Source organism: Necator americanus, chromosome V, assembly GCF_031761385.1.
Source record: "Necator americanus strain Aroian chromosome V, whole genome shotgun sequence".
Taxonomy (NCBI): domain Eukaryota; kingdom Metazoa; phylum Nematoda; class Chromadorea; order Rhabditida; family Ancylostomatidae; genus Necator; species Necator americanus.
In genome coordinates this window covers 16,714,160-16,733,114 of record NC_087375.1, presented here as the reverse complement: position 1 = coordinate 16,733,114, position 18,955 = coordinate 16,714,160, and the positions used below count along the sequence as shown (strand labels likewise).

General features: G+C 42.0%; 1 protein-coding gene across 3 annotated transcripts; it reads right to left on the bottom strand.

Moving 5' to 3' along the window:
- Window positions 1–60: 60 nt before the first annotated feature.
- Window positions 61–17,926, bottom strand: RB195_014120 (uncharacterized protein; the record flags this gene model as incomplete). Of its 3 annotated transcripts, none has more annotated exons than XM_064204242.1 (7): window positions 61–298; window positions 684–736; window positions 1,303–1,422; window positions 4,817–4,882; window positions 6,308–6,394; window positions 9,935–10,047; window positions 17,854–17,926. In XM_064204242.1, 7 exons carry the CDS (start codon window positions 17,924–17,926, stop codon window positions 61–63), a joined length of 750 nt encoding a protein of 249 aa, XP_064060123.1. The 3 variants fall into 3 exon arrangements, with proteins under 3 accessions (XP_064060123.1, XP_064060124.1, XP_064060125.1); XM_064204243.1 differs by having other exon boundaries at window positions 17,854–17,893; XM_064204244.1 differs by lacking the exon at window positions 4,817–4,882 and having other exon boundaries at window positions 17,854–17,893.
- Between the last annotated feature and the right edge of the window lie 1,029 nt (window positions 17,927–18,955).

Below are 18,955 nucleotides of genomic sequence, written 5' to 3'. Positions count from 1 at the left end.
AACAAAGCTCTTTCTGTACTGAGAATCATAGAAAGACATATTCGGAGACTTTTTGGCTGCTTAAGTGGTGTCGGACTTAGTCTCAACCTTTTGAGGTTCGGCTGAAGCCGGTTCCTCATCATGGATGCTTTCTACTCCTTTGAGTGTGTCGGAATCTTCGTTTTCATACTCCTGCTGCTGATTTCTTTCGTGCGAAATGACGACTTCATCAGACACCTGTTTTTCTTTTTCAATCTCCTTAGCAGTTGCCAAGTTGACCACTTGTTTTTGCATTAGGTTCTCTGCTCTTTTTTTCCTCCTGTTGCAATTTTGAGATTAAATCTCAATTAGATACATAGATGAGTCAATTATTTGTTATTCAGCAATTAGTTAATCTTACAGCTGCACTACATACACCTAGAACGCCAAACCATTTTGTAGTGATTTCAAAGCTTGGACATAGCAGGATGCAAAAGTCATCTCAATGTAGTAATTACAAGAATTAGAAAGCAAAGTGTTCTTTTGAAAGTAGGAATTCTGCATAGCATGAAAGGGGTCTTGTTTGCAAGGTAACACAAAGAGATTCGTATAGTTTGTACTTAGTACAGAATTCTCAGCTGATGTCTTCTCAACCATGAATTACTTCCAAACGTTATACAGATTGTCACCACTTAGTAAATGAACTTATACTTGTATGCACTCACCTTCTACGTTTCTTTTTCTTTGCTGACTTCTTTATTCTATGCCTTTTTATTTTCTGAAATCATGCTATAAGTTCAAGAAGGAGTTCTTGAGATGATCAGTATCATAATCTGTTGTGCTTGATTCATTTCCTGAGTTCCCCTATTGACATTAGTTGTAGTCGAGTCGAAACGACCTCATGACAGTGGCGTATTTGGCAGCACTCGAAAAGGTGCGCTTGGATGAGTAGTTGCCATCGAAGTAGAGTCATCGCTGGTTCCGGATTACGAGTAGAGTTGCAATCGAATAAAAAGCCTGGGCCTGGTGTTCTTAACGTTGTGTCTCAGAGTTAGAGTTCCGGCCATAGCCTTCACTGCAACTGCTGGCTCCACCGGTTCGAAAGTCCACCTCGGTTGTGAGCTTTCAGACCGCTTTAATACGACTATATTTACTGCACACATGATAATGTGGTTTTTGTGAACACAAAAATGAGGTGTTGGTTTAGTGTGCACATTACCTGTTATTGTACATGTTAACAAAAAATCAGATTGACATGACTTAAAAACTAAGGAGAGAAGGCAGTGCTGTCATTAGATGCGAATCAACTCATTGTAAGAAGAAGCTCTGGATAACAATGCTTACGTGATTCTTGTCTCGCTTCTTATCTACGTGCGGTTGTTTCCGCTTGTGTGGTTTCACAGGACATTCGTTCTCGTTCTTGTTGCAACGCTTATTGCTTGCTTTCTTCGCTTTAGCTGGCTCCTGTAAAATTCTGGTCTATATCTACTCTGGGCACTTGTAACGCCTTGTACGTAATATCCGTTATTTGAGTCGGTTGGTACGGTTTAAGTATAGAAGAAAGGAAGGAAAGGGCTGCTTTTCCTGAGCATGCGAGTGGCCCAGAGTACTACAAGATATGAAGTCAGACATAAAATTTCTGGTGTTCCGTCTGCAGTGTATTTATTTGTTTTATTCCGATGTTGAGATTGGCGAGCTCCTTTCAAATTATTTACTTATTTATTCATGTGCACCAATGATGCACCAAAAAAGGAAACCATACATAGTTCGAGTGGAAACAAAGAGAAATATTTCGCTGATTTATTTACCTAATGTTATTTAAGGTGTTTGTTTCTGCTGTCAATGTTTGTTTCTCGTGGCACGCAAACAGATAAGCAGGTCGTTCCCGCCATACGGAAGGTGGAAAGAACCACTTCTGAGAACCACTTCCCAAACCGTGGACGGTCCCTAATAGTCAATCTATCTACATACATCTGTATTTACCAAGGATCAACTTATCCCAAGACGAGAAGTGGAATAGTTCGCCAACTTTTGTAATTTTTGAACGACTAGCATCCAGACACTCGACAATTAAGAATTACCAGCTGGACACCGCGGAAGTCGAAAAGAAGAGATTCCAGAAAGAGCTGAAAACAGAGATAACAGGAGGGAACAGATGCTAAAAAAATGCATTAAGTGGTCGCGCAGTAAGCTGAAAAAAATAAGTGTAAGAAAATCAGTATAAAGCGCAGAAGACAACTAAGAGATCTCATTGATCAGATCTGCATACAGTTCCGTCACCAAACATTATGTAATTGAGCACTAAAGTTAGTAGTTTCAGAAAGAAGATGTAAGACGTCAATAGTCAGGCACTAGGATATCTCAATCTTCTTCAAACTTCTCTTAAATATTTTACTGCGATCAATTTTAAAGAATAGAGCTGAGGTAAGAGCTTCAACTATCTTGCTGTTCTATAGAAGAAGCTATTGATCATGAAAGCTAATTTTCTATTTGAGTTCTTGCGTAATACGGAGTGAAGCCACCATATCTTTCACTGCTATGTATTGACGTACCAATCTTGGTGGGTTTTAACCTAGTTTCTTTTCCAAGGATTCGAAAGCAGAAGGCGAAGTCTACGTCTGTCCTCAAGCTGCACATGCCCATGGAGTCATTATCATAATTATGAATGTCGTAAATCTTAATGTCATCAGCGCGTGTTTGGTCTCTAACATGCGAAGCACATTCGGGCACATTCGGCAGGTGCGTATACAAGAAACGGAGAAGGAACAGTGCCCTGTGGAGTTCCACTTCTGCAAGGGAGTTTAGTTAAGTACATCGTATATCTTTCCAACTTTGACCGTCATATTTCTGTTGTGAAGATATGAGCTCAGTCGATGTAAAAGATGACCACGTATTTTTAAGTCTTGAAGCTTTACAGTTAAATTGGAGTGGTACACCTTATCGAATGATCTGGTCAGATCAGCATAAATTACATCCATTGCACTAAAATCAAAGCAAGTTGAAATTCACTCACTTCAAGGGCACAGTCACTTGAATTGGTGGATGTTGACGCTTCTGATGGAACAGTGATGTTCAATGAGAATCAAGTGAAAATTTTCGATTCAAGGCAAAAGAGTTTGTACATTTCATTTCTTTTTACATTTTTTCCATACTCAGCGCAGGTGTCAGGGGGACGATAATAAGACCGGTAGATGTTCTATAAAATTGTTTCAATAGATCATGGAATGCTTGTGACTTTGCCTTCCTTCAACCGCTGGCATTTCACTTAAGAGCACTGAGGTGCTAAAGATGGGAGCCAGAGTAGCAGATAAGGAAGCACGTTCTTTGTACACAATCAATGGAATTTTATCGAACGTCTCGGAAAAGGGTTCAAGACGTTTAAGGTATTGTAACTTTCGGAAGGATGGAGGTACATATCAGCGCAACAGATTGAAGCAGATCCACGTCCATATTTTCTGGGACTACTACACCCTGATCTCGGATTCTGTCGTCATGGGTGGGTAAAATGTGAGACTAGGGGACTAGCTTTGTTAAAATCTCTGGCATGGATAGCACAAAGATTTATCCACAAACACGGGAAGCCTGGTAATGGTTTTCATTTTATGTCGTAGGCATAAATGTAGACGTTTCGTGGACTGGTCACTTCACATCGCAACTCGATATCGCTTCTCTTTTAGAGCGGACTACGTAAAGGGTCATCTAACTCTTGAAGTAGACCGTTCTGGAAGGTTAAAGCTCCTATTTCACGTAGAAGATTGGAGCAAAGGCATGTGGAAAACGTAACGGAACAGATTTTGTAAGGCCATCCTACACCTTACTACTGGAGTCTGTGGTAGATATCCGAACGAAGAAGACTGATCGAATAGGGCAATCAACACTAAGAAGTAATGGTTCAGATAAAGATGATCGGCAGCAAAGTTTCGGCGTAGACTGCTCTGCAGCAAATATAGCTTTTGGCGCTCCAAAATGAATAACAGCGTGGTTAGAAGAGCTTAACGGAGGACAAAGTTTAACGCTGATTATGCAAGAGTATGTAGTTAGAACAATGTCAAGAATTCTGTCGTCGTGGGTGGGTAATTTTACATTTTGAATGACAGCATCGGAGAAGAAAAAGAAAAGTTATGAAGATGGTTTAATGAATTTTGAATTAGTCTAGCTTATTTTCAAGTTAATGTCGTCAACAACACGACTTTCTGAAAAATGCATGTTACCAAGTTGAGGCGAAGGTGCAAGAAAATAGACATACGGAGGAGTCAAAGAGCAACGCGAAGGGCAACGCGCGCAGTGGCCACGGGCATGAAACGGTGGCAACGTGCCATTCACCTTTTGTGAAGTTACTGCGCGGTGCACACGAAGTTACTGTGCGATAATAGTGCAATGTTTCACAATAATTCCATGCCGTCGGTCGTTGTTGGATCCGTCGCACCCCATTTTATAGCTATCTGGCACCGACGGACCAATCCGTGGGACCCGTTCCAACCCCTTTTTGGAAATTCGTTTTGGAATTTTGGAACACACACAAACACACACACGTGACAGACTAAGCCAGTTATTATATAGCATGATTACAAAGGATACTATTAGAAGATTAGATTACTAAATATTATATTTAATTTTAGTTTCAGCAGATAGAAACTTGAAACTTCCACAAAAGATGAGGAATTGAACTATAAATAATTATCATGGGGAAAATTTTTGACTACAACATACTCGAAGATGATGTACTTCGCTCTAAGTTTCTTCGAGTTACTAGACTTTGTTCAGGATCACATACTTTTCGGCGAGCGAGCAAAAATCGGAATTTTGGCATGTTTTCCCATTCCAGAAAAACGAGATGGCGTTAGAAAAAATCACTCACATATTCGGACAGGAGGCCCAGGGAAACCTCTGTGTGCAGCTTCTCTTCTCCAAACGGTCTGGTTCTCTCAAAGTTTATATTTGAAAAGTTCAGAGAAAGTAGAAAAGTGTTTACTTTTGTCCCATCTAAATTCCAAAAAGACTAGGAGGTGGGAAGAAACAACTATACTACTGTTTCGGAATGCAAACACTCTTCTCTGGAAAACTTTCTAAAAAATTTCTCTTGGGCCTCTTACCACGAAGTTACTTGCGATCATCCAGACCTAACACTGTGCACAGAATCTGACCCTTTTTGGTCATTAAATTCCGCTTACTCCACTTTCAAATTACTGAACACTACGTATTATTAAATTTTTCATCTTTTAGAAGTGGTTTCAAATTTCTAACTCGTCTGCAATAATTTGACTCAGCGGGGTGTTGAACCTGCACGGTCTCATTGTCGCATTGTAGGAGCGAATGTTAATTTCTTTTTCGGTTTTCTCTCTTCGTTGTTCTTTAATTCGACCTATGCTCCTGACTCTTCACTTTTTTGTCGTATTATGTCCTTTTATCGGTTTTTAGAGATATTTCATAGATTTTAGGGTAAAAATAAAAATTAAAGATTTCAATAGCATTATTTCGAAGACGTTTCAGCAAATTTGCTACTTCTAATTGGTGTTTCTTTGCTCATGAAATCTCAAATATACTGAATTGGCAGCAACGAAGCACTGTCGTAAGAAAGTTGGGAAGAAGAAGAAGAAATGGGGTGGGGGTCGTATTCGACAAGGGCGTTTATTGAATGAGGGAACCAAGCGACTTGTTTCTTCTTGTATATCGTGTGGAATTGGACGGAACTTGACATTCAGGAGTAGTTGACCATGCTGATCACGCATATGCGTACCGTGATAATTCCAACATCGATTTGATAGCTTTTTTTGCGCTGTCGCTGCAAACTTATCAACTAGGGTTCGCGGTACGCGACAGTTATATGACCACGGATATCGGCATGTCGTGGAACGTGTCACCAGTCAACTACCGACATTGGTAGTATTAATCATGTTTTTACTGTAAGGACGGCGGTGACGCAGCAACAAATGTTTTCTCACATACATCATTGTAAATTTAGATGTTGAGAAATTCGCGCACTTTTTCATGTAATTTGTAGGCTTCTAAGATGATCTATAAGAAGCACTGCTTGACCTAGTTACTTTCTGCTTTCCCGTACAGGTGTCCGTGTTTGAAAAACAGCGCGATTAGCGAGAGATCGGCGAACCCGGCAGCTAGCACTGGTTTGAATATAAAAGAACGGAACAATGAACTGTACTAAGGTGGGTAAAGAGATCACTTCTTCACCGACCACATTCCTCTTTTAGACGAAAGTTTCAAACATTTTTTCAATCGGTCAACTAATGCTAGTTGTGATCGTATCTAGGTTGCTGTTTCACATCAGTAAAAAAAATTGAGAGAGATCCTGATTACAGGTAGATTATCAGAAAATTATCACTCGTCTAACCTGGTCTGCTTCTTTGCTTTTGCCTGGATTAGTGGCATGTTTGTGGCCCGAATCTGAACGCGTGTCACTCTGCTCTGTTTTAATCTCCTGTAAAAGAAAATAAAAAAAAGTTTTCAGAACATTCACAAACTCTCTTGTTGCCAGAGTCATGAAACGGTGATTTTTTCACTTGAGCTAGGATGAGATTGAAGGATATGCCTATTGAGTCTTTTCATACTTTCCATTCACTTCGTTTTCCAATTATATGAACACTGAACATTGGATTACAACTACATTTTGTAGTTCCACTTGCTAACGAATATCGTTCTCATGTGTCGAAGTATCTACATATACATTTTGCAAACGTATTGACTATTGCTCTTTTTCCATATTCTATTCAGAATATGAAATCAGTAAAACTGGCCTAATTTCTGGGAATAATGGAAAATAAATTGCGAAATAACGGAGCTCAGGATTTTTAATACAGTGCATTTGTCCCTCATCAACGGTTTACTGCCTCATAGTGAGGTGGGAGTTCTACAGCTCTTCGAACTGCGATGCAGTGCGAAGGTACATCCTCTTTCAGGGTCTGCGGGGCTGAAAAAGAGTTCGACACCTCCGACATTCTGACTTTTCGGGGTCGGAAGCTTAGCTAAGAGTAAATCACTGCTAAGATTCATGACAGTCCTGGCAAAAGTGGGAGGTCCGCATAGGTTGACGAAAACCTGATTTTGCCATGGCAGAGCAACATAGTACGGAGAAAAGTCCACTCGCCACTGCAGCATATACACTGCCTCGTACCCTCTACTCTGAGCTCTGTCGTATCAGATGTCGGACGGTAAGGGGACCGGTGAGAGGTGATCAAATCTCAAGTTGTTCAAGACGTCTATGATTTTGCATCCAGGGGACACGTGAGCGACTCGCCACGGAGACTGTCTCAGACTTTGTTCACATAACGTTCACAGAGGCTGACGAACATTCCCTACTTGGAGCTGCAAGGCGTATCAAATTCCACGTGATTGCTTTACAAAAGATCAGAAGCCAAAGAAACAACGTACGAGTAATGAATGACGGTACAGTCGTCATTTTTTTGGGAAAAGGTTTTGCCGCAAAATGTAGGTGAAGTTGGTTTTGCTGAGCTTCCACCTATCGTTTATCGTGTGAGATATTCATTATCATCCCGTCCGGCCACTCTCCACGGCCACTATCCTAAGTGATCCGCCACGAGAAGTCCTTCTATAAATTTGTTGTCAGAGGCTTTGATCCAAAACTAGAAAGGCCACAAAAGAGCAATACATGATTGAAAGATTTGGATTGGGAAATCGGATGAAAACGGCGATCGTCTAGTGAGGGATGTTGCCCGCCATTCACCTCTTTCATGGGAATTCTCTTTTCATGAAGATCGTCGGTGAATATGGGAATCACTCAATCGGTACGACTCACGCGGAGATCGACTACCTACTCACCAACCGTAGATGGTGTCTACTTGATGTCTAGTAGTAGTCCTATCCATTTGTAGCGGTTCTGATCACTGCCTCCCTCGTACTAAATTTTGTCTTAGTTAAAGGATGAAAAAAAAACATCCGCTATCAGTAAAGAAGGAACAAAGAAGTCGAATATGACAATTACATTTTCTAGACTCTCTGTTCCATGGTGACTGGACACATCGAGGATTACTCAAACGTGACCTGCCGCTTAGAGGAATGCGAGCCTGGGCTGAGCTTACCTCGAAGCTTCACACGATAAACTTGGACCTACTACCTACAACCACTGAGGAATTGCTGGAAAGAAGGACATTCAGGGTTGATCCGAATGCATTGAAAGGTTACTAGCAAAGACTAGCAAGAGTATCTTTCGGAATATAGACAGAAGAAAATCGTGGAAATAGCACGAAGAAGAACAAGTGCTGCAGGGACTCTGCCAATATAGTATCCGCTAACAACCTTATTGAGCAATGACGGGATTGCCACTTTCTCTCATTATGCGATGGAAATTATCACGAGAGAAAGAGGTTCTACTCGAACCTTTTACTTTTGTCAACTCCTGTGACAACCCCGATCCCCCCCCTCCCCCTCTCCTCTTGGTAAATCCCCACGACGGATACTCTCTTCAGATGTGCGGGTTGCGATTAAGAGCGCCAAAACTGGCAGTCACCGGAACTGATTTATATCAGCAGACTTTCTTCGGGCTGCTGGCCATCCGCTTCATGTAATCTTAGCAGCGCACATGACATCCTACCTTCAGAAAGAAAGGATCACAGACCAGTGGAAGACTTCGCGAAGCGTTCTTATCCATAAGAAAGGCGACTGAGAGGACCTTCGAAACTTCCGATATGCTTTCTGAGCATGGCATATCTAGGACGCTGTATGGAGCCCAGCCTCAAGAAGAAGTACGATTCCCTTGGGGTTTCAACTCCATGGACCACATCCAGACCGCCATGAGAGTCATCGAAGTTTGTCGTGAATACCGCCTATTTCTTCTTCGAATCTTGGTGGACTACGAGAAAGCTTTTGACAGCGTAGAAACGAACGCAGTACTATCAGCAGTGGTCGATCAAAGACGTGTATGGACCGAATGTGTGGACGCGTCGAATATGAGGACATTATTCAATTGTCATGATCGCTGCGCCACTACGATACAGCTTTTCAACCGTCCCCTCACCATACCTATTGGAAAGGGGATACCACAAGGTGATACTATGTCGCCTAAACTGCTCACAATTGCATTACAGTAGATGATGAATTGCACTACAGTTCGCCTGGGAGGAAAGGAGCATACGCGTCAATGGAAGATTTCTTTTGAACCTTCGTTTTGCAGACGACACTTTTCAAGAAGGACCAATGAAACAGAAACGATGCTCAAGGAATTTGAACGGAGCAGGGAAAAGAATGGGATTACGAATAAACCGAAAGAAGACACAGTTTATAAGGAATGTCTACTACGAGGACAACTTGGAGTCTCTCAGATCGTGGAAACTTCGTCATACGTCTCCCTGGGTCGTACTATGAAAATGAAAAACGACTTGAAGGAAGAACTGAATAGAAGGATGAGAACAGCGTGGGCAGCATTCGCAGCCATCAGGGAAGCTACGAATCAACTGATGGACTAAGATCTCCATGCCCATCCGTTCGACTCACCATTCTTAGAGCGCTCTGTTACGCAGCTGAGACGTCTACAGACACCGTTGTCATGTCTAGGAAGCCTTTTACTACCCACAGAGCACTTGAGAGATGTCTTTTGAAGTTTAACCAGCGCACACAACACCTAGCCGGTCTTCGCAGCTCCGACTTAAGAGGAATGTCCCGCCCAGCGAAATATATATCCAGAGCAAAGCATAGATGGGCCGGTCACATTATGAGAACAATCGACGATAGAGATAAGAGAACGCTAGAGTAGGTTCCAAGAAATGGTAAACTCTTGCTAGGAAAGTCCCCAACAAGATGAGTGATGTGTTTGCTACACGGATGAACTAGCTAAGGGTTCATCTGTGTACTGGTCGAGGACCTTTCCAAGGAAACTTGAGAGCTTCTTGGAAAAACGACGGCGAGGGAACGGAACGATTCAAAAGATGCTAGGGTCGGCACGTTCAATGAAGAGAGACCTTCTAAGTATCTAAGTGTGTGCATTGGCTTTTGTAAACATACTCACATTCTGTACAGTTTTAACCCCTTTCCTGAGTTGCTTCACATGGCCTCGAGGCTTCGTAACTTCCGTAGTTATTACGTTTTCATCTCCTTCAGGGTGTTTTGCACAAGAAGTTACTGGAACTACAACATGATGAGCTACCGATATTAAGAGTCTTTAGCCAAAGATGATTATTTCTTCTCTGCTGCTGCACATTTGGTACTCCAGGTCCTAAGACGTGTTTTTGCTCAGAAGTCACCCTCTAGTGTACTTATAATTGTTGGCTTAAGCTAATTTTGGCCCTCCTGCATCCCCACCGGTCCTCCATATTTACTACTAACTGGTAGCTCTAATACTAACAGCTATTGTGAAGCCAGAATTGGAACTTCGTAGATTCAATCAGTGACGAATTTTACATGATCTAAAGCGGTAGCGTAAAACAGGGGAGCGAAGGCAATGAAATATATTGTGTGGTCCACATGAAGTGTGACTGGCTATGGCAAATTCAGAGATGCGGTGATTCCTTGAAGCAAAGAAATCGGTAAGGCACTGACTGGACCTTTAAAAAAATTGGGCGTAAGCTCAGGGCACAAAGAAGAGACTGCCGGTATCTGAACCATGTTTTGGAGCTACCTCGCGGCTGCGTCGCAGGCTCCTATCTCGGCCGGGCAATAGTGGGGCTGGAGCGTGCAATTGTCGCATATACAGATGAGGGCGCCACCTCTGCTCTTCAAGTGTGGTGTTAGCGGTTGGTGGTAAGGGAGGAATGATAAAGAAGTTTATTATTATTATTGATATTATTATTACCCATTAAGTATTCACAGAATGATGTCCACTAAATAAATGTCCACATAACAAGCATGACCAATGACCAATATCAATATAAGAAGTGACTAAATAGTGTGAGTTTCAACAAAAGAAACACAAATAATGACCAGTATCAATATAAGAAGAATCGATATCGGATCGATAATCGATAAGGATCAATATCGTAAACTGCTCCAGACTTGTTTCAACTGTAGTAAAAAGAATCCAGATGCGAATGATGACGATGAAGTGGTCTACGTGAGCTGTACAAACGATACAGTTTGTAAAGCCTGGTCGCACATCGTCTGCTGTTGCGGGGTAAGCAGCCAGTATCCCGTTTGCAAAAATGGCTACTGGCGGCTTGAAGAAGTGTAGCGTAAGTTTAGATGAGTCTAGTTGTTTTTAGTGTGTTGTTAGCATAAGTTTAGTACGTGTAAATATTAGATTTTCATCCATAGTTACTTCATCGTCATCATTCGCATCTGGATTCTTTTTACTACAGTTGAAACAAGTCTGGAGCAGTTCACGATATTGGTCCTTATCGATTATCGATCAGATATCGATTCTTCTTATATTGATACTGGTCATTATTTGTGTTTCTTTTGTTGAAACTCACACTATTTAGTCACTTCTTATATTGATATTGGTCATTGGTCATGCTTGTTATGTGGACATTTATTTAGTGGACATCATTCTGTGAATACTTAATGGGTAATAATAATATCAATAATAATAATAAACTTCTTTATCATCCCTCCCTCACCACCAACCGCTAACACCACACTTGAAGAGCAGAGGTGGCGCCCTCATCTGTATATGCGACAATTGCACGCTTCAGCCCCACTATTGCCCGGCCGAGATAGGAGCCTGCGACGCAGCCGCGAGGTAGCTTCAAAACATGGTCCAGGTACCGGCACTCCAAAAAATACACTGGAGTAGGTGAGACCAATCTTCCGGATTTCTGAACAAAATTATTTGGCTATCAAACTCGCCTGATCTCAATCTTCTAGATTTTGCTGTCTGGTCGATTTTCGAGCTAAGAACTTTTTTTTTTCAAACACAAGTCACTGGAGGTGACTCGCTGAAAAGAGCTCTAAAAAGATCGCGCGCATTCTCTAAAAATTCCGGAAGAGATTAGTTGCTTGTATTGAAGCTAAATGCGGGCATTCCATATGTGATGTGTGAAAATTCCGTAGAATTCTCTGACTATTGAATTTAAATATTTAAAATTTTTCTTATTTGGATTGATTGATGTAAAGATGTGAGGAGCTTTTTTTGCGTCACACTTCATGTGGACCAGCCGGTACAATACGAAAAAAGAATGCCGAATGCACAAGAAGTATTGGAAGTTTGCTAAAACAATTAAAACAAAAGAAAAATAATTTTCTACTGAAATAGAGAAGAAGAAAAAATGCCACGATTTCATTCATTTCAATTCGAGGTGTTGCTATTATAAAAAGGCTTCCTTCGAGAAGAAAAGCAGAAATTCGGGAGAGCCCTCAGTGAAGTTATTGTAATTGGTTATCGCTCTACGGATGCGACTGTAAACTTGAAGAGGCAATGTGAGTATGGCAATGACAGCTCTGCCAAATGAGAGGTTTCCCTTTGAGATGTAAAGCATGATGGAATCGTACTGCCACCCTAGTACACGATTTTATTTTTCGGACCAGTTTCGCCGGCTAAACTACCTGTACGCCTATAAGATTGAAGAGATGAAAATTGAGCTCATTCGAGTGGAAAGAGTAGTTTGTCGCATACTCTTGCTTGTAATGTACTTTATAATTCTTCAATCAACTCAACAACTCTAAGTGAAAAAGCTTTCAGAAAAAAATTTGAAAAGTCGTCAGAAAAAATTTTCTATCTGCTGCTTCTGATACGTCTAAGTTTTTTAACTACCATATGTGTTTCATATTTTTGTTCTGACACTTGCAGCCCGTGTTCTGAAACTCAGCTATGCGTAGAAACCAAGAATCGAAGATTTTTGCGAATGCTGTTTCAAGGAACTAGCAAAAGCAGCAGTTTGCAGGCAGTTAAACAACTGCTACATTCGGTCATGTATTCGAAAATGAACGCATGCTCATAACAGAAATTTCAGGAGTCTCGTTCCGATCATGGCTTTATTCTACGTTTATGTCCATTTCGGTGGTGGAACATGGAGAGCAAATGAAAAGAAACCGTGAATCGTTAACCAAAACTATAATTACACAACGTAAAGATCAAATACGATAATAACATGATATATAATATCATTATCGTGACAGAATAAGCCCGTTATTATATACCAGTCTGAACGTTCGGCTAAAGCCGGACTTCAGACTTTCTGTGGAGTTTGCTTCGCTCGCCTTCACTGATGAACGAAAATTAATATTAGTGCCGTTTTCTACGAAATTGGACTTGTGCATCTCCAACAATCTTTCTTCCTTTTTTATATTATAACTAAGGGCGAAACATTTCATAGACATCTTCCTAAACGCGTCAGTTCTACATTTTGAGAACATTCGAACTTCAGCTTCAAACACTCCTTATCAATATATTATAGACAAAATTTAAAAATATCACGCGAAATATGGGTTTTCCTCCTCTGTTCTATAAACAGTTATCAAAGAATGACGTTTCGGGATAAAATTACGTGAAAGACATCATCCTACTGATAAAGATAACGTTCCACGTCAGATCACATAAACATCTTGCCACTATTTAAGCACCCGTTTGCATGCGGGTTTCCACTTTCTGAGAGCGGCATGCTACCAACTTGAGGCGAACGAAGAAGGAGATGGACACGCGGAGGAGTCATGTAGGGTGTAAAGCAAAGCGATACAGTGGCCACGGCTATGAAATGGCTGCAACCATCTATATTTTGCGTCATGCACACGAAGTTATTGCGCACTATTTCGACGCCAGGTGGACCTGTCGCACCCCCTTCTATAGGGATCTGACACCTGTGGACCTGTCGCACCCCCTTCTATAGGAATCTGTCGCCGGTGGACCCGTCGCACCCCCTTCTATTGGTATCTGGCGCCGGTGGACCCGTCGCACCGCCTTCTAACGCTATCTGGCGCCGATAGACCCGTCGCACCCCCTTCTATAGGAATCTGTCGCCGGTGGACCCGTCGCACCCCCTTCTATTGGTATCTGGCGCCGGTGGACCCGTCGCACCGCCTTCTAACGCTATCTGGCGCCGATAGACCCGTCGCACCCCCTTCTATAGGAATCTGTCGCCGGTGGACCCGTCGCACCCCCTTCTATTGGTATCTGGCGCCGGTGGACCCGTCGCACCGCCTTCTAACGCTATCTGGCGCCGATAGACCCGTCGCATCCCCTTCTATAGGTATCCGACGCCGATGGACCCGTCGCACCCCTTCTATAGGTATCTGACACCTGTGGACCCGTCGCACCCCCTTCTATAGGTATCGACGCCGGTGGACCCGTCGCACCCCCTTCTATAGGTATCTGACGCCGGTGGACCCGTCGCACTCCTTTTTCTGGACATCTGGCGCCGGCGCAGCAATCTGACGCCGGTGGACCCGTCGCACCCCCTTCTATAGGTATCCGACGCCGTGGACCCGTCGCACCCCCTTCTAAGGCTATCTGGCGCCGATAGACCCGTCGCATCCCCTTCTATAGGTATCCGACGCCGATGGACCCGTCGCACCCCCTTCTATAGGTATCTGACACCTGTGGACCCGTCGCACCCCCTTCTATAGGTATCCGACGCCGTGGACCCGTCGCACCCCCTTCTAAGGCTATCTGACGCCGGTGGACCCGTCGCACCCCCTTCTATAGGTATCCGACGCCGTGGACCCGTCGCACCCCCTTCTATTGGTATCTGGCGCCGGTGGACCCGTCGCACCTGTTTCTATAGGTATCTGTCGCCGGTGGACCCGTCGCACCCCCTTCTATAGGTATCTGACGCCGGTGGACCCGTCGCACTCCTTTTTCTGGACATCTGACGCCGGTGGACCCGTCGTACCCCCTTCTATTGGTATCTGGCGCCGGTGGACCCGTCGCACCTGCTTCTATAGGTATCTGTCGCCGGTGGACCCGTCGCACTCCTTTTTCTGGACATCTGGCGCCGGCGCAGCAATCTGACGCCGGTGGACCCGTCGCACCCCCTTCTATAGGTATCTGACACCTGTGGACCCGTCGCACTCCTTTTTCTGGACATCTGGCGCCGGCGCAGCAATCTGACGCCGGTGGACCCGTCGCACCCCCTTCTATAGGTATCCGACGCCGTGGACCCGTCGCACCCCCTTCTATAGGTATCTGGCGCCGGTGGACCCGTCGCACCCCCTTCTATAGGTATCCGACGCCGTGGACCCGTCGCACCCCCTTCTATTGGTATCTGGCGCCGGTGGACCCGTCGCACCTGCTTGTATAGGTATCTGTCGCCGGTGGACCCGTCGCACCCCCTTCTATAGGTATCCGACGCCGGTGGACCCGTCGCACCCCTCATTTTGAATTTCGTGACTGACACACACACAGACACACAGACACACGTGACAGAATAAGCCCGTTATTATATATAATGATAATGATATATAATATCATGATCATGATATTATACATAGCGAGTTTATGTGTGTGTGTGTGTATGTATGTATGTATGTATGTATGTATGTATGTATGTATGTATGTATGTATGTATGTATGTATGTATGTATGTATGTATGTATGTATGTATGTATGTATGTATGTATGTATGTATGTATGTATGTATGTATGTATGTATGTATGTATGTATGTATGTGTATGTATGTATGTATGTATGTATGTATGTATGTATGTATGTATGTATGTATGTATGTATGTATGTATGTATGTATGTATGTATGTATGTATGTATGTATGTATGTATGTATGTATGTATGTATGTATGTATGTATGTATGTATGTATGTATGTATGTATGTATGTATGTATGTATGTATGTATGTATGTATGTATGTATGTATGTATGTATGTATGTATGTATGTATGTATGTATGTATGTATGTATGTATGTATGTATGTATGTATGTATGTATGTATGTATGTATGTATGTATGTATGTATGTATGTATGTATGTATGTATGTATGTATGTATGTATGTATGTATGTATGTATGTATGTATGTATGTATGTATGTATGTATGTGTATGTATGTATGTGTATGTATGTATGTATGTATGTATGTATGTATGTATGTATGTATGTATGTATGTATGTATGTATGTATGTATGTATGTATGTATGTATGTATGTATGTATGTATGTATGTATGTATGTATGTATGTATGTATGTATGTATGTATGTATGTATGTATGTATGTATGTATGTATGTATGTATGTATGTATGTATGTATGTATGTATGTATATGTATGTATGTATGTATGTATGTATGTATGTATGTATGTATGTATGTATGTATGTATGTATGTATGTATGTATGTATGTATGTATGTATGTATGTATGTATGTATGTATGTATGTATGTATGTATGTATGTATGTATGTATGTATGTATGTATGTATGTATGTATGTATGTATGTATGTATGTATGTATGTATGTATGTATGTATGTATGTATGTATGTATGTATGTATGTATGTATGTATGTATGTATGTATGTATGTATGTATGTATGTATGTATGTATGTATGTATGTATGTATGTATGTATGTATGTATGTATGTATGTATGTATGTATGTATGTATGTATGTATGTATGTATGTATGTATGTATGTATGTATGTATGTATGTATGTATGTATGTATGTATGTATGTATGTATGTATGTATGTATGTATGTATGTATGTATGTATGTATGTATGTATGTATGTATGTATGTATGTATGTATGTATGTATGTATGTATGTATGTATGTGTGTGTGTGTGTGTGTGTGTGCGCCACGAAATTCGAAAAAGTGGGGCCAGGATCACATAGCTATAAAATTGGTTGCAACGGGTCCCGCGGTATCGGATTGGTGCGCCGGCGCCAGATAGCTGTAAAATGGGGTGCGACGGCTCCCGCAGCGTCGAAATGGTGCGCAGTAACTTTGTGTGCATGTCGCAAAAGATAAATGCCGTGGCCATTGGGCGCTTTGCTTTCCACTTTTATGACTCCTCCGCGTGTATATGTCTTTCTTCGTTCGCCTCAAGTTTGTAGCATTCCGTTCTCAGAAAGTGGAAACGGGTGTGCAAATGGCTGCTTAAATAGTAGCAAGCTGTTTATGTGATCTGACGTGGAACGTTATCTTTATCAGTAGGACGATGTCTTTCACGTCCTTTTATGCCAAAACACCATTCTTTGATAACAGTTCATAGAAAACAGAGGAAAACCCATAACTCGAGTGATACTTTTAAAAGCATCACTCCACGAATCTAAGGTGGTGCAGATTTCAGGTGGAGTATTCGTATACGGGATGGGAGACTATAGAGAGGAGGGTGATTCGCTCCATTTCTTCCTAATTGCCGTAAAAAACGGCCCGGAAGATGCGGCGCCGCACAAGGCTGGCGCGCTCCAGTCGAACTTCCTGTAGAAAATAGTGCGCAAAAACGCCTGAGGCCGTATCTTCCGGGCCACCTCAGATTCGTGGGGTGATGCCTTTAAATTTTGCCTACAATATATTGAGGAGTGTTTGAAGCTGAAGATCGAATGTTTTCCAAATTTAGAACTGGCGCTTTTAGAAAGATGAAAACTTTCACCTTTGGTTATAATATAAAAAGGAAGAAAGATTGTTGGAGATAAACGAGTCCAATTTAATAGAAAACGGCCCTAATATTAATTTTCGTTGATCAGTGAAGCGAGCGAAACAAACACCACAGAAAGTCTGAAGCCCGGCTTTAGCCGGACGTTCAGACTGGTATTAAGATAATAGACGAGAGTTCAGCGATGCTTTCATGATAGCGATACAAGATTCATTACACTAATGGGCCCTTTCCGGACTTTGGCGCCTAAAGTTCAGAGGCACTGCTCAATTCAAGAGAGTAGCGTAGCTTTCACGCCACGAAAATCATCTGTAAATTAGTTGAAAAGTTCGACTTTACTGTAAATTAACAAAGCTAATTTGTGTTCCAACACTACCATAATGTGATGCAGAAGTGAATCCCTAGCCTCTATAACTATTTAAAATTGCACAGTATGAACACTCACAAATATTTATGGACAGGAATGTAGAGAATAAGAAGCTCATTCCTGTCGACCAGTTGTCAGCGGTCCACCACATTGTAGCATTGCATGAATAGGAATGACATAGAACTTTTTTTCAAACAGATATTTGTTATAACTTCATTGTTTTCTTAAGTAATCGAATGATTTGATAACTGCTCATCATGACCATAATCATGCTATGTAATAACGGGCTGTCTTTCACGTGTGTGTATGTGTGTGAAACGAAATTCGAAAAAGGAGGTGCGACGGGCTCACCTGGCGTCGGATCGGTGCGCCGGCGTGGTAGAGCTCTTGAAGAAGCAGACACGGGCCCAGTGGCGTCGGATGCTGCGCCGGCGTCATATAGCTATAAAATGAAGTGAGACGGGTCCCACGGCGTCGGACTAGTGTGCAATAACGTCATGTGCATGCCGCGAAAGGTGGATGGTGTTACAATCGTTCCATAGCAGTGGCCACTGCCCGTGTTGCATTTCACCTCAATGACTCCCCATGTCTATTTCCTTGCACGTTTGCTTAAGTTTGGTAACATGCCTTCTTCAAAAAGTGGAAACACCCATGCAAACGGCTGCTTAAATAATAGCCAACAGTTTACGTGATCTGAAGTGGAATGTTATCTTTATCAGTACGATAATGTCATCTTACGATTAAACATCATTCTGTGGTAACTGCTGGGGGAAATCTGGAGGAAATCCTATACTTCAAGAAATGCTCTCAATTCGTGTCTATATTATATTGGTATCGAAGGAGTGTTTGGAACTAAAGTTTGAATAATTTCCAAACGTGGAACTGACCCGTTTAGAAAGAAAATTACGTAATCTTTCGCCTTTATTTGTTATTAAAAAAAGAAGAAATCATTGTTTGAATAACACAAATCTAATTTCACAGAAAATGCCACTACTATTAATTTTCATTGATCAGTGAAGGGGAGCGAAACGAATAGCATAGGAAGTCAGACTGTTAACTAAATAAGTTAACATATATTTGTTGAATAAGCGGTCGAATTATTATGTCGCCTCGTCATTCTTTCATTTCAGCATCTACTTGTTCCTTAAGATTGAATGATCTCAGCCTTCTTCGCGTAGTT